The sequence below is a fragment of the Chiloscyllium plagiosum genome, unplaced genomic scaffold, assembly GCF_037043375.1.
Source record: "Chiloscyllium plagiosum isolate Xiang-an unplaced genomic scaffold, Cpla_swu_hap1 HiC_scaffold_17, whole genome shotgun sequence".
NCBI classification, from domain to species: Eukaryota; Metazoa; Chordata; class Chondrichthyes; order Orectolobiformes; family Hemiscylliidae; genus Chiloscyllium; species Chiloscyllium plagiosum.
In genome coordinates this window covers 32,334,506-32,346,784 of record NW_028270155.1, presented here as the reverse complement: position 1 = coordinate 32,346,784, position 12,279 = coordinate 32,334,506, and the positions used below count along the sequence as shown (strand labels likewise).

The 12,279-nt window shown below is 45.5% G+C and overlaps 1 protein-coding gene across 1 annotated transcript in view; it reads left to right on the top strand.

Annotated features, from left to right (window-relative positions):
* The first annotated feature begins 1,796 nt into the window (after positions 1 to 1,796).
* Positions 1,797 to 12,279, top strand: part of LOC122558324 (mitochondrial inner membrane m-AAA protease component AFG3L1-like) — a 57,237-nt gene continuing 46,754 nt past the window's right edge. The window contains exons 1-2 of the mRNA XM_043706768.2: positions 1,797 to 2,003; positions 8,933 to 9,023. Of these exons, the coding sequence (XP_043562703.2) occupies positions 1,908 to 2,003; positions 8,933 to 9,023 (187 nt within the window). The 5' untranslated portion in view covers positions 1,797 to 1,907. The remainder of the gene's footprint in view (positions 2,004 to 8,932; positions 9,024 to 12,279) is intronic.

The following is a 12,279-nucleotide window of genomic DNA, read 5'->3' as shown; positions in this document are numbered from 1 at the left end:
TGAAGTACCAATTCAACTCTTCTGCCATTTCTTTGTTCTCCGTAATATATTCCCCTGTTTCTGTCTTCAAGGGCCCAATTTTAATCTTAACCATTTTTTTCCCTTTCACATACCTAAAAAAGCTCTTACTATCCTCCTTTTATATTTTTGGCCAGTCTACCTTCTTATTTCATGTTTTCTCTGTGTATTTCCTTCTTAGTAATCCTCTGTTGTTCTTTAAAAGCTTCCCAGTCCTCCGTTTTCCCACTCATCTTTGCTATGTTATACTTTTTCTCTTTTGATTTTATATGTTTCTTAACTTCCCTCGTCAGCCACGGCCACCCCAGCCTCCTCATAGGATCTTTCTTCCTTTTTGGAATGAACTGATCCTGCAGCTTCTGCATTATACTCAGAAATATCTGCCATTATTCCTCCACTGTCATCCCTGCTAAGGTATTGCACCATTGAACTTTGGCCAGCTCCTCCCTCATAGCTCCATAGTTCCCTTTATTCAACTGAAATATTGTCACTACCGATTGTACCCTCTGCCTTTCAAATTGCAGATTGAAGCTTATTGTATTATGGTCACTACCTCCTAATGGCTCCTTCACTTCGAGGTCCCTGATCAATTCTGGTTCGTTGCACAATACCAGATCCAGAATTGCCTTCTCCCTGGTAGGCTCCAGCGCCAGCTGTTCTAAGAATCCATCTCAGAGGCACTCCACAAAGTCTCTTTCTTTAGGTCCAATACCTTCCTAATTCTCCCAGTCTACCTGCATGTTGAAATCCCCCATAACAACTATAGTAACATCGTTGCGACAGGCCAATTTCAGCTCCTTATTCAACTTACATCCAACATCTAGACTACTGTTTGGGGGCCTGTAGATAACTCCCAAGAGGGTCTTTTTACCCTTAGAATTTTTCAGCTGTATCCATACTGACTCTACATCCCTTGATTCTAGGTCCCCCGCGCAAGGAACTGAATATCATCCCTTACCAACAGGGCCACCCCACCCCCTCTGCCCATCAGTCTGTCCTTACAATAGCACGTGTAGAATTGAATATTTATTTCCCAGCCCCTGTCCACTTGAAGCCACATCTCAGCTATCCCCACAATATCGTATCTGCCAATTTCTAAAAGAGCCTCAAGCTCATCCATCTTATTTCTAATACTTCGTGCATTCATATATAGTATTTTTAATTTGTTACTGCCCTCACCCTTCCTATCAACCCCTATTTTACTCAACCTTACGGCATGATCCCTTTTTGAGTTTTCTGCTTCATTGATACCGTTGTCTTTCTTGACTTCCCTTGTTCTAACTTTCCCTTCAATTTCCTTCTTAAACTTCCAGTTTATCCCCTCCCCCCTATTTAGTTTAAACGCAGTATTACAAATGGATGACAGTTTTTTCTAATCTACTCGGTCCAGACCTCTCTTGATTTTGAATACCTCTCCACAAAGATCCGTCCTGACATTTCCAAACCAACTTGTTAAAATAAATTCCTCATCGCTGGAACTATTTTGTTGTGAATATTTCCTGCAATGTTTCTAACGCATTCGTGTCTTCCCTGAAACAAATACTTATGACTAACTGAAGTGTTTTACTCAAATTTAACGTGTATGCTGTGCCCTTATCAGTAAAGCCTAGGATACAGCTTGCTTTGTCAACCACCTTGTTTTTGTTCTTCAATAGTTCATTTACTCCTAAGCTCAGTAAATGAGCCGGAACACAGTGGCAGGAGCACGTTGTTCCACCCGAACCGAGAGGTTGGCGGGACAAGGGAGGTGGGACCTTTATTGGATGATGCCGATGTTATTGTGACTTCCGATGTCGAAGAGAGAAACTTCGCAGAAGGGAGGATAAAGAGGAGAGGGTGCCTCCTCCTGGCCGTGTACTGTATTAAAGCTGAGAGACGGGGCCCAGGCCATGGCGCTCGCCCTCAGGCTGCAGTTGAGCGGCTGCCAGCGGCTCTTGGGCCTGGCCCGGGCTCTGTGGCCGGCTCAACGTGCCTCCTGCTACCGGGTGAGATGTGGGAGACCTGGCGGGGTGTGCTCTCCGAGTCTGTCACCGGCTGAATTTGTGTCCCAAAGGCGCTTCAATCCGAATCATTTAAACCGTTATATCACAAGGGAGCAGGGGTCACCCCAACTTTTATAAAAAAGTAAAGTAAGGCGCACATTGACCTTGGCACCGGCTGGGGGTTTGCTGCTGATCAATTTCAGGAGGTGCGGGATGATTTAAAGCAGAGGAAAATTAGACGTAAAAGATTTATTTTAGAGTTATTGCAGATGGTTAATGTGCCACATGCTGGTGACTCTTAGACTTGACTCCCCTAAAACTGTTTCACTGAGACTCAGGCTGAGTATTCCACGAACTATTTTGGAAATACAGAACAAAAGGTGTCCATAAAGGCACACAGTGCACCGGAGACCTAGTCTTTCTAACAAGGGGGAGCACCCACCGGATGGATAGTGGAACTGGGTGAGCACAGTTGCATCAGAAGGGGAGGCGTTGGAGTCGGTGTCAATCATGTTGAAATCTCCAGAAAGGACAAAACAAAAGGGAGGCGAGACAGTTTTCCACATGGTACAGGTGGAAACTTGATTGAAGTGTGTCAGAAATAGAGTTAAAATACAGGCAGTTGATTGCCCTGATAGGGAGGTGGAATGAGGGTTAACAGACGTGTGTAAGAGTAAGAATCAGGTCATCTTACAGAGGGATTTCAAATTGCCTGACATAAATTGCAATAGTCATAGTGTTAAGGGTTTAGAGGGAGGAGGTTTCTTTAAGTGTATCTAGGGGAGTATCTTTTGTATCAGTACATCTGCTCAACAAGGGATGGTGCAGTGCTGGATCTTGTTCTGGAGAAAAAGAGCTTGGCAAGTGTTTGATGTGGCAGTGGGGCCATGTTTTGGTGGAATGGTGCATCAGTAGTTAGTGCTGCTGCCTCACAGCTCCAGGGATCCATGTTAGGTTCCATTCTTGGGTGTCTGTGCAGTTTGCACATTCTGCCCAAGTCTGCGTGGGTTTCTTACGAGCACTCCAGTTCCTCCCACAGCTGAAAGATGTGCAGGTCAGGTGGATTGTGCTAAATTGCCCCAGACAGTTGAGAGATGTGTAGGTAAAGTGGGTGAGCTATGATAAATGCAGGGTGTTGGGGATGTGAATTTGGGTGGGATTGTCTTTGGAGAGTCGGTTCAGGCTTGATGGGCCGAATGGCCTGCTTAAGTGCTGTAGGGATTCTCTGATTTTAGTGATAATGACCACGGCATGGAATGGTTCAAATTTGTTCTGGACAAGGATGAGGATGGCATGCAAAAGATTGCTTTGAATTAGTGGAAGGCAGATTTTATTAAAATAAAGTAGGATCTGGCCACAGTAGATTGGGAATACCTCATTGCCGGTAAGCCTACAGTGGAGCAATTGGGCCATTCAAAAAGGAGTTGGGGAGAGTATCTCACAATACAATACATTTTTTTTTTATGGTTACATGTACATCATTGTAGGAGTACAGTAAAAAACATTTACAATGCCTGCCACGTAATGGTGACATTTTAGGTACAAGTATCTAGGTACAATTCTTGGATCCAGCAGAGTAATAAAAGTAGTTGCATTACTTACAGACTTTTAAAAATAATATAGAACAACATTAAAGGATTGACAGTAAGATAAAAAATTTCAAATATACATTACAGTGTAGTAGCTCAGCCCAGGGGCACTGCACGTGGTCTGACCACCCGTGCCAGACCCGAGTCCAACAGCCATCCCCGTCTTACTCCAAGCCCCAGCCCACTTTGTACTGACACTCTGCTTTTCCAAGGTAAGTGCCAAGACTTGCCGATGCTCCGGGGCTGCTTCGTCCACATTGCTCTGGGGCTTGCAGCCCATATGCTGTTCCAGAGCTTGCAGCTCGCAGTACTCCAGGGCTTGCTGCTCCGGGAACTTGCTGGTGCTTTCTGCTGTGCCAGCATTTCCTCCAGTGCTAAGGAGAGAAGAAGAAAAAAAGAGAGGGAAAGGAACAGGCAGAGCAGAGGAGTTCTGGCAGGAATGTCCTACTCTGCTCCCATCTTGACCATCGTTTGGGTACAATATCTACCCTTTAGAGGGAAATGTAGGAGCAATAAGTTGAGAATCCTAGATGTCTAAGACAATTCAGGACTGAGTGAGTAAGACGAATAGGGCTTTTAGCAAGTCTAAAGGTGGCAATTCAGCTGCGGTCCTAGAGGAATACAGGAAGTTCAGGAGGGAATTTAAATAAGTAGTTAGAAGAGCAAAAAGGTGGTGAGAAAAAGGACTTACAAACAGGTTAGGGAGAATCCTAAGGTATTTTATAAATGCATAAAAGGGTAGAGGTTAATGAGGGAAAGTGTAGGGGCTATTAGGGTCCAAGGAGGCAGCCAGTGTGTGAAGCTACAGGATATTAGAAGCATGTTGAATGAAGGCTTCTCGTCAGTCTTCGTTATGGAAAAGGAGAATGTAGGTATGGAATTCAGAAAAGGGGACTGTGGCGAATTTGAACAGTTTGACATAGGAAATTGGGAGGTATTGGAGGCTCTATTAGGCTTAAAAACACACGTATTGTATTTCAGGCTGCTGTGGGAGGCGAGGCAGGAAATTGCAGAGGCGCTTATATAAATCTTTAATTCCTCTCTGGTCATAGGACTAGAGGATGGCTCATATGATTCCAACTTATAAGAAGGGGGTAGAGATGAACCAGGAAATTGCAGACTCATCAGTGGTAGGGAAGCTATTGGAGAAAACCTTGAAGGAGCAAAGTAAACCCACTTGGAAAGGTGTGGGTTAATTAGGCATCATCAGAATGGCTTTGTCGGAGGGAGGTCATGTCTAACAAATTTGTTAAAATTTTTTGAAAATGTGGTCAGCTATGTGGATGAGGGAAGTTCAGTTGATATAGTTTATATGGCTTTAGCAAAGCTTTTGACAAGGTCCCATGTGGGAGACTGATTGAGAAAGTACACGGAATTGAGGGAATCTTGGCAAGTTGGAAACTGACTTGGTAATAGGATACACAGGCGAGTGTTAGAAAGTTGTTTGACTGGACACTGGTGTCCAGCAGTATACCTCCAGAATCGATATCAGGATCATTATTGTTTGTTATATACATTAATGATGAAAATGTGGATGAATGTTAAGCAAATTTGCTGATGATGCCAAGATTTGTAGAGTGGTTAATAGCAAAGAAGATGGTTGTAGGTTACAGGAAGATCGAGGTGGGTTGGTAGATGGGCAGACCAGAGGTAGATGGTATTTAACCCTGGAATATGCAAGGTGATCTATTTTGGAAGAAGAAACCAGATGAGGGTGTATTTAATGAATGACAGGACACTTGGTAGCTTAGAGGAACAGACGGATCTAGGGGTAATTGTTCACAGATCCCTGAAGTCAGCAGAGCATGTGAATAGTATGGTTAAGAGCGCATATGGGGCACTTTCATCCGTCATGGCATAGAGTATAAGAATTAATATTAGAATTGTACAGAGCATTGGCTAAGCACAGCTGGAGTACTGTATGCAGTTCTAGTCACCTCACTACAGAAAAGATGTGATAGCACTAGAGGGGACACGGGGAGGTTCACCAGGATGCTGCCTGAGATGGAGAAATTAACTTATATCGAGAGACTAGAAAGACTTGGATTGTTTTCTGTGAAGCAGAGAAGTCAGGAGGACATGGTTGAGGTGTAAAAGGTTGACGCTTACGCAATGGGTGAATAGAGAGCAGCTGTTGCCCTTGGTTGAGGGATTAATCATGAGCGGGCATAGTTTTAGGGTAAGGCGCAGGAGATTCAGAGGGGATTTGTGAAAACCTTTTTTCACTCAGGGTGATGAGAAACTGAAAGTGCACTGCCTGGGAAGGTAGTGGAGGCCAGAAACATTTTAAAAAAATTGAATAAACTCTTCAACTGTTACAGTATTCAAGGATATGGGACAAGTGCAGGGAATATGGATTAGTGTGCTGTTGGAGTAGTTTGATGGGCTGAAGGGCCTTTTCTGCACTGAATGAATCTAGGAACCTAAACCTTGGTCAAAGGTCGGTATTAAGGGAGAAAGAAAGGTAGAGAAATGAAGAGATTTAGGAAGGAAATTCCAGAAGTTGGAATTTGGGTTGTGGCAGCTACGATCGTGGCTACCAATGACACAGAATTAAAATCTGGGCTGAGCTAGAGACCAGAATTAGAGGAATGGAATGCAGACATAAGTTTCTGGAATAGGAAAAATTACAGGAATAGGACCAAGGTGAGATTAGCAATCAAGGAAGATTGTTTTAAGGTCGAGGTTTTGCTGGACTGCAATCCACTGGAGAGACTTCGGGGGCCAAATGGCCTACTCCAGTACTGATAAGTGGAGAAGGATTTGGCAAGAGTTTGTAAGATTTTGGATGAATTTCAAGTTTACCGATGGGAAAAGATGAAAGGCTGAACCAGAGAACAGTGGAACAACCTACAATTAATAAAGGCATTGATAATAAAGGAGGTAGAGTAGGGCATTGTGACAGATCAAGAAGCAGTGACCCCAACAATGGAGAGTTCAGTGACTTGAAGGCTCCGCTCAACATCAAATGAAATGACAGCGGTCTGTGTAGTTTAATGTTGCCTCAGATAGTGGCAAGGTAAACATTTGAGATGGTGCCTAAATACAGTGGCTGTAGTCTTCTGGAAATCTAGTTGGACTACTGAATCTCAGACAAAGCAGCATGACAAATCAGAAACAGTCAGGACTTATTAAGGGACAACACAGGTATGTGATAGAAAGGGTGCAAGGATAATTAATTTGGACAGTGCGGAGGCAGTGATTTTGGGAATATGATAAGCCAGTTGCATGTGATCTTATACAGAAGTGAGCATATGATTTAGGAACTGGAGTAGACCATTTGGCATCTCAAGCCTGCTCTGCCATTTGATAAGTTCATGACTGATCTGATCTTTGGCTTCAGCTTCAATTTCCCCTCTACCCTCTTCCCTCCCTTGTCAAGAGTCCATCCAACTCCGTCTTAAAGATATTCAACGAGCCTTCCTCCACTGTGTTGCACAGAATGATGGCCCTCTGAGGAAAAGGAATTTCCATATCTCTATCATAAATTGGAGACCTCTTGTTTTTAAACTACAGTGCTCTGTAGTCCTAGTCTCCCCAACAAGGGGGAATATCATTAGATGGATAGTGAAACTGGTTGAGCTCAGTTGGAGGACAGTGGTATGGCAATCATGTCAATCTGTAGAAAGACCAAAAATAAGAAGAGATAGTTTACCATGTGTTTGAGGTGGGAACCTGATTGAAGGGTATCAGAAATAGTTTTGGCAAAGTGGGCATTGACATCTTAATAAAGAACTTTTATATCGTAGTAGATTGCCAGGACAGAGTTGTTGTTTTAGCGAGGGTACTAGTTACAGTAAATTTGAAGAGTAGGGGACAGTGCCTTATGAGAGGGTACCATGCTCAATAACAGCTAATGTGGGAATCAGGAAAGCGTGGTCAGCAGTTTGATGGGAACAGACGAAAGAAGTGGAGATAAGTTCCTGGGTATTACGAACTGAAGGGGACTTAGAGGATGACAATGAAAATTTCAACAGATCATTTTAAACTTGCCTATTAGCTATGATTATACTGGAAAAAGTGCTTTAAGTCTTAACAGTTTGTGAAATTCATTATCAATGGACTGTTAATCCAGGGATTTAGGTAACGTTCTAGAAAGCACAGTGGCTAGCACTGCTGCCTTACAGTGCCTAGCACTGCTGCCTTACAGTGCCAGGGTCTTGGTTTAATTCCAGCCTTGAGTAACTGTCTGTGTGGAGTTTGCATTTTCTCCCCTTGTCTGCATGCATTTCCTTGAGGTGTTCAGATTTTCTCCCACAGTTCACTTGTACAGTTTAGGTGGATTAGTGTCCATAGATGTACAGATTAGGTGGGTTAACCATGGTAAAAAAAAAACCAGAAACACATTGCTATGACTTTGCTGACAATTAAAATTTGTCGTGTACAAATTAGCTGCTGTATTTTGCACCTTGCAATGGTGACTTTGCCATATTGATGGCTGTAAAGTTGTTTGTGTCATCCAGCAATCATACTGGGTACTTATATAAATGCAAATTCTTGATTTATTTTTCAGACCCAATCTGCATTTGGGTACAGGATATTTTCTGTAAGACTGAAGCTTATTAGATACAAGTTGCTATGAATTGTGGTTGATTTTACTGGAACTGAATCTTTTTCTATTTGAATAAAACTAGAAAATATGAGAAAATAGGCCCTTCAGTGTTTCAAGCTTGTTCTGCCGTACAATGTGATCAAGTCTGATCATCTGCCTCAGTAGTCTGTCTCTGCTTTCCCCCATACTCTTTGATCCTTTTAGCTCTATCTAAGTCTTTTTTTGCTTTGAGCATTTTTTACCATTATCTCTCAAAAAGCTAATGATGGAGTACAAATGAAATATGGTTTGCTGAAATATTGTCACAAGTTATAGTTTTATACTAAAATAGTTTCCAGTTTTGCTTCAATTGAAGCAGGTTTTGGGATAGTACAGTGTCCTAGTGGTTAACATTGCTACCTCACAGTGCCAGGGACCCAGGTTTGATTCTAGCCTTGGGTGAATGTGTGGAGTTTGCACATTTTATGCGTGGGTTCCTCTGGCTGCTCTGTTTTCTACCCATAATGAAAAGATGTGCAGGTAAGGTGGATTGGCAATGCTAATCCACCCATAGTGTCCATGAATGCGCAGGCTAGGTAGACTAGCCATGGCAAATACAGGGTTACAGGGGTGAGGTAGGTCTGGATGGGATGCTCTTTGGAGGGTTGGTGTTGACCCAATGGGTCAAATGGCCTGCTTCTATACTAAATGGCCTGATTCTATGATACTAAATAACTTTGTTAGAAAACTACCATATTTTGATGTTAGTGCTGAGAAATCTCAGTCCTGGATTTAATTGCTTTTGTCTTTAGCTCCAGTATATCAGAAGATGTATTGACAGACGTTCAGGACACCAGGAAAATATGTTGGCTTTTAGATTGCACACTTCGAAAGAACCAACAGGTAATGTAAAATAATCCATTTTTATTTATACCATAGCCAAACTGGTAATTTACAACAGTTATTTTTTAATCCCTGCATTTAGTTTCTTTATTTCAGAGCAAATATGGCAGCTTTACAGTCTAATCTAATGTGCTATGTGGGGGCGGCACAGTGGCTCAGTAGTTAGCACTGCTGCCTCACAGGGACACAGGTTCAATTTCAGCCTTGGGCGACTGTCTGTGTGGAATTTGCACATTCTCCCCGTATATGCTCTGGTTTTCTCCCACAGTCCAAAGATGTGCAGGTTAGGTTGATTGGACATGGTAAACTGCCCGCACAGGTAGTTCTGCTATTCTACAGTAGTTTTCTTCTTTGTGACCCCATGCTGTGCAAAATCCGCGCAATACAAAAACATTTTAAATGTTGGCAATGTAATCACATTATAGCCAGCACACTCTTTAAAAAATTGTGTTTTAGGGAAAATGATCCCTATTCGCCCAATTGCGTTACAACCAATTTGTGTTAACAATATATGTATTATAGCAGAATTACCTGTGGTGGCCAGGGGTATATGGTTAGGTGGATTAGGTATGGGAAATGCAGGGTTATAGGGATAGGGTGGGGGGGGTGAGTCTGGTTGGGGTGCTCTTTGTAGGGTTATGTGGAGTTATTGGGCCAAATGGCCTGCTTCCACATTGTAGAGATTCTCTGATTCTGTAGGAGAAAGTGAGGACTGCAGATGCTGGAGACCAGAGTTGAAAAGTATCGTGCTGGAAAAACGCAGCGGGCCAAGCAGCATCCAAGGAGCAGGAGAATCAATGTTTCGGGCATAAGTCCTTCTTCAGGAATGAGGCTGGTGTGCCAAGCGGGCTGAGATAAAAGGTGTTGGTGGGGGGGGGGGGTGATTTGGGGGAGGGGTGCTGGGAATATGGTAGGTGGAAGGAGGTGAGAGTGAGGGTGATAGGCTAGAGAGGGGATGGGGGCAGAGAGGTCGGGAAGAAGATTGCAGGTCAAGAGGGCGGTGCTGAATCCGGGGATTGGGACTGAGATAAGGTGGGGGGTGGGGAAATGAGGAAGCTAGAGAAATCTACATTCATCCCGTGTGGTTGGAGGGTTCCTAGGTGGAAGATGAGGTGCTCTTCCTCCAGGTGTCGTGTGGCCAGGGTCTGGCGATGGAGGAGGATAAGGACCTGCATGTCCTTGGCGGAGTGGGAGGGGGAGTTAAAGTGTTCAGCCACGGGGTGGTTGGGTTGGTTGGTGCGGGTGTCCCAGAGGTGTTCCCTGAAACGTTCTGCAAGTAGGCGGTCTGTCTCCCCAATGTAGAGGAGACCACTTTGAGTGCAGCGGATACAGTAAATGATGTGTGTGGAGGTGCAGGTGAATTTGCAACGGAGATGGAAGGATCTACTATGGCCTTGGAGGGAAGTGAGGGGGGAGGTGTGGGCGCAAGTTTTGCACTTCTTGCCGGGAGTGGAGGTTGGGTTGGTGGGGGGTGTGGACCTGATGAGGGAGTTGCGGAGGGAGTGGTCTCTCCAGAATGCTGATAGGGGTGGGGAGGGAAATATATCCCTGGTGGTGGGGTCTGTTTGGAGGTGGCGGAAATGACTGAGGATGACGCGATGTATCCAGAGGTTGGTGGGGTGGAAGGTGAGGACCAGTGGGGTTCTATCCTGGTGGTATCCCGGGGCGGGGTTCAAGGGCGGAGGTGCGGGAAGTGGAGGAGATGCGGTGGAGAGCATTGTCAACCACGTTGGAGGGGAAATTTGAAGAAGGAGGCCATTTAGGCTGTTCGGTAGTGGAATGAGTCCTCCTGGGAGCAGATGCGGCGGAGGCAAAGGAATTGGGAATATGGGATTGCGTTTTTACAGGGGGCAGGGTGGGAGGAGGTGTAATCTAGGTAGCTGTGGGAGTCGGTCGGTTTGTAGTAAATATCTGTGTTGAGTCGGTCGCCCGAGATAGAAATGGAGAGGTCTAGGAAGGGGAGGGAGGAGTCTGAGACCGTTCAGGTAAATTTGAGGTCGGGGTGGAAGGTGTTAGTAAAGTGGATGAACTGTTCAACCTCCTCGTGGGAGCACGAGGTAGCGCCAATACAATTATCGATGTAGCGGAGGAAAAGGTGGGGGGGGGGGGGGGTGGTGCCAGTGTAGCTGCGGAAGATGGACTGTTCCACATATCCGACGAAGAGGCAGGCATAGCTGGGGCCCATGCAGGTGCCCATGGCTACTCCTTTGGTTTGGAGGAAGTGGGATGATTGGAAGGAGAAGTTGTTAAGAGTGAGGACCAGTTCAGTCAGTCGAAGGAGTGTGTCAGTGGAAGGGTACTGGTTGGGTCAGCGGGAGAGGAAGAAGCTGAGGGCTTGGAAGCCTTCGTGATGTTGGGGCTTACACCGCTGAAGCTAGATGCCAACTCGCGGACACCTCCTCCTACTGCCCCCTTGACCATGACCCCACCTCCCACCACCAAACCGTCACCTCCCGGACCATCCATAACCTCATCATCTCAGAGGATCTCCCATCCATCGCCTCCAACCTCATCGTCCCACAAGCCTGCACCGCCCGTTTCTACCTCCTGCCCAAAATCCACAAACCTGACTGCCCTGGCCAACCCATTGTCTCAGCCTGTCCTGCCCCACCGAACTCATCTCTGCATACCTCGACACTGTCCTGTCCCCCTTAGTCCAAGAACTTCCCACCTACGTTCGGGGCACCACCCACGCCCTCCACCTCCTCCATGATTTTCGCTTCCCTGGCCCCCAATGCCTTATCTGCACCATGGACATCCAGTCCCTATACACTTCCATCTGCCATCATGAAGGACTCAAAGCCCTCCACTTCTTCCTCTCCCGCCGATCCAATCAGTATCCTTCCTGAAGAAGGGCTTATGCCCGAAATGTCGATTCTCCTATTCCTTGGATGCTGCCTGACCTGCTGCGCTTTTCCAACAACACGTTTTCAGCTTTGATCTCCAGCATCTGCAGTCCTCACTTTCTCCTTCCACTGACACCCTCCTTCGATTGACTGAACTGGTCCTCACTCTTAACACCTTCTCCTTCCAATCCTCCCACTTCCTCCAAACCACCGCACCACCCTCTTGACCTGCAATCTTCTTCCCGACCTCTCTGCCCCACCCCCTCTCTGGCCTATCACCCTCACCCTCACCTCCTTCCACCTATCGTATTCCTAGCGTCCCTCCCCCAAATTCCCCACCCCTCCACCTTTTATCTCAGCCCGCTTAGCACACCAGCCTCATTCCTGAAGAAGGGCTTATGCCCGAAACG